The sequence below is a fragment of the Artibeus jamaicensis genome, unplaced genomic scaffold, assembly GCF_021234435.1.
Source record: "Artibeus jamaicensis isolate MK-2021 breed Jamaican fruit bat unplaced genomic scaffold, CSHL_Jam_final contig_1015, whole genome shotgun sequence".
NCBI lineage: Eukaryota > Metazoa > Chordata > Mammalia > Chiroptera > Phyllostomidae > Artibeus > Artibeus jamaicensis.
The window spans coordinates 14,679,590-14,683,549 of record NW_026521194.1 but is presented as its reverse complement, the minus strand read 5'-3'; the positions used below and the strand labels follow the sequence as shown (position 1 = coordinate 14,683,549).

The window sequence follows — 3,960 nt, the reverse complement described above, 5'->3', positions numbered from 1 at the left end:
AAAAATACTAACCATTTGTCAAACTGGTAATTGCCCTACAAACGCTCACTTAGTGAAACATTTGTTGTGCCGTTGGGTCCTTGAAGGTGTGTGATTAGTGGTGGAGGCTGAGGTAAGTTTTTCAGTCTGTCACCACATGCAAAGCTCAGTACGAGTCAGCAGTGCCATATTGAAAAACCACTTGGTGCTCCGGGACAGGCCAATGAAGTTCATCCAGTAACATCCTGAAGATATGGAAGGGCCAAGAAAGCCAACTGAAGAATCTTCTGCCAATATTAATGGTTTCTTGATCAGGATTAAACAACATTCAACCCATGGAACTCTTCCTATTTTTATCATATACCTAGAATATCTATTTGTCTTACCAAATATTTATCATCTTAGTATGAGAAGTCTATATTTTCTTAGTTTAATCAAATTGGAGAGAATAAAATATAGTCCAGAAAAAGACACCTCATTTTTTAGTGGTTATATACAGGATTTTATTGCAACATTAGAAATGAAAATAAACTGTGAGAAGCTACAAAACCACGCCACTTCATGCAGATTGTAGAGCCAGGGAGGGACCCATTGTGGATGGTTACAAGCAAGTTATTCTGTAGGGAAGGCAGCACCTACACATGCAAAGGTCATCAGTACTCACATTATTGATAGCATCTGCCAGCTGGAATTTATGCACCAATGGAAAATTTAAAACTGTAGTTAAGGCAACATCCGTTACCCCTGACTTCTTAGCCAGGAAGTATGAGTGAGAAGAGATCAGGGGTTGCCCCAAATCTCTACAACACAGAAGTTTATGAAAATAAGCCCCAAACCAAGATACCCAGGCAATGCTGGCATTTGCTCTTGGGAGAAGATCCTCATTTTATGACATTTGAACACACTCTTTGTCTTGCTGGGTAGTTTCCTTTGAGGGGAGTTCAGTTTTTTCTTTGGTGCTAGTTTTTGTCAGTGATGACCTGTCCAACTTCTCCACTTCAGACAAGTCTGGCTTATCACTCATCTTGGCTGAAGGCTGGAAGACCTGAGAAAGGTACACTTCTGGGGGCAGGGCAAGAACTCTGCACACTGGCTGAGATTAGCCTTCCAACGCAGAACCCTGCAGGTTTGAAAAAAGGAACCTTTTGATAAATAAAATATCTGTAAAAATGAGAAAAGTAGGGGAGATGAATGGCAAATATAAAAAGGTGCTCATTAGGAAGTACAAACTAGAACAACAATGAAATACTACTGTAAACCTATTATTATCACTGAAATCCAAATCACTGAGAACCACAAATGCTGGCAAAGTTGTGGAGCAACAAGAACTCTTATTCATTGCAGGTGGAAATGCAAAATGGTACAGCCATTTGGAAGGTACTCTTCTTTTGAACAAAACTGAACGTACTCTGACCATATGATCTATCAATTATACTCCATGGAAGTTACCCCAGGGAGTTAGTTGAAAACTTATGTCCACAAAATACCTGCATAAGAACATTTATAGTAATTTTTCCCATAGTTTCCAAAACTTGGAAGCAACTAGAATGTTGTTCAGTAGGTAAATAGATAAACTGTGGTACATGCAAACAATGGAATATTATTTGGCACTCAAAATAAATGCCATTAAGCTATGGAAAGACATGGAGGAACTTTAAATATACATTTCTAAGTGAAGGAAGCCAGCCTGAAGTGGCTGTATACTGCATGATCTCAGCTATATGACACTATGGAAATGCCAAATTATGGATGGGGTGAGACTACCAATCATCGCCAAAGGTTGGGAAAGGGATATGAATGGACAGAGCACAGGATTTTTAAGGCAGTGGAACTATTCTGTAGTAAACTATAATGGTCCATACATGTCATTACATATTTGTCAAAATCCATGGAGTATACAAAGTCAAGACTTAACTTTAATGTGGCTGTGAACTTTGGGTGATGATGATGTGTCAGTGCAGGTTAGTTGATTGTCACGAACATGCCACCCCGGCAGAACATTGACAGCGAGGGAAACTGTGTATGTGTGGAGCACATGGCAAATCTCTGCAATCTTATGCTCAGGGGCCTAAAACTGCTTTAAAAATAAAGCCCACCAAAAATCAATATAACACACCATATCAACTGGATAAAGAAGGAACAAATGACATATCAGTGGATGCAGAAGAAGCGTTTAGCAGAGTCCAACACCCAATAAGGATTAAAAACTCTCAGGGATTGTGAGTAATTACTTTAACTTGGTAAAGTAAATCTAGGAAAACAAAACCCTGACAGCTAACAAAATGTTTATCAATAAGAAACTAAACACTTTCCCTCTGAGACTGGGAATAAAGCAAGAATATTTTCTCTCACCACTCTATTTAGCATTGTATAGGAAATCTTAGGTAGTCAATTAAAAAAAAAAGAAACACAATGCACACAAATTGGGAACAAAACTCTATTTGTGGATGACATGGTTGTCTATGTAAAAAAATTCCAAAGAATAAATTTAAAAAGCTCTTGGAAATAACTATAATAAGTGTAGTAAGGTTATAGATATAAAGTGAATATTCAAAAATTAATTGCTTTTCTATATCCCAATGATAAACAATTGGACTTGGTAACTTAAAAATGATATATATTTATAAATGGTATATAATAAATAGTAAATTATATATATATGGTATATATTTATAAAGCATTTACAGTGTTACCAAAAATGAAATACTAGGTATAAATCCAATGAAATATATTCCAGATATATATGCAGAAAACTGAAATTTTGACATGAATTAAAAATCTAAATAAATGAAGAGATATTTTGTTTTTATAATTGGAATACTCAATGTTGTTAAGATGTTAATTCTTCCCATTTGATATGTAGAATCAATGAAATCCAATCAAAATCCCAGTCAGCTATTTTGTGAATTCTAAAATATATATGAAAAATCACCTGTGCACCCCAATATTCATAGCAGCACAATTTACAATAGCCAAGAGTTGGAAGCAATCTAGGTGCCCATCAGTAAATGAATGGATCCAAAAACTATGGTACATATACACAATTGACTTTTATGCAGCAGAAAGAAAGAATGAGCTCCTACTCTTTGCAAAAGCATGGATGGAAATGCAAAACATAATGTGAGTGAAATAAGCCAGGTGTTGAAAGACAAATACCATATGATCTCACCTTTAACAGGAAGATAAACAACAAAGCAACCAAGCAAGAAAAATATAACCAAAGACATTGAAATAGAGAACAGGTAGACAGTGACCGGAGGGGCAAGGGGAGGGAATTTCAGGGGGAATAGGGGAGGGATTTACAGGAACTAGTATAAAGGACATATGGGCAACAACTAAGGGGGGTAGAAATGGGAGGGAGGTGGGGAGCACTGGGAGGGTGGGCTGGGATGGGAGTAAAAAACAGAAAACTGTACTTGAACAACAATTACACAAAAAAATGAAGTAACAAAAAATATATATGAAAAAGCAAAAGACCTAGAAAACCCATACAATACTGAAAGAAAGAACAAAGTTTAAGGACTCACACTACCCAATGTCAAGAGTTTGTATAAAGCTACAGTAAATAAAACAGCATAGTATTGGTGGAAAAAATAGATCCATAGATCAATGGACTAACACAGAGTGTTCAGAAATAGAGTACAACAAGTTACGAAAAAAGAAGGTAATATGAAGGGGAGATGAATCTGTATGCAGACCTTATACTTCTCACAAATATAACTCAAAAATGGATCACAGAGCTTGATGTGACATGTAAAACTATAAAACTTTGAAAAGAAAACAAATCTATGTGACCTAGTATTTATTGATGATTTTTTTAGGTATAAATCACAATCCATGAAAGAAAAAGATTGCTATCATCGCAAATGTACCAGACTAACCTAAAATGTTAATAAAAGTGCAAAATGGATATGGTGCCTATGGAAACTCTCAGTCCTAACTTTATAGCTTTTCAGTAAATCTAAAGCTGTTATAAACTCA

At 35.9% G+C, this 3,960-nt stretch overlaps 1 protein-coding gene across 1 annotated transcript; it reads right to left on the bottom strand.

The window, feature by feature from the left end:
• Positions 1–865: 865 nt before the first annotated feature.
• LOC119044332 (thymosin beta-15A-like) lies at positions 866–1,003 on the bottom strand. The gene has a single exon (XM_037138607.1). The coding sequence runs from the start codon at positions 1,001–1,003 to the stop codon at positions 866–868; it is 138 nt and encodes a 45-aa protein (XP_036994502.1).
• Positions 1,004–3,960: the final 2,957 nt, after the last annotated feature.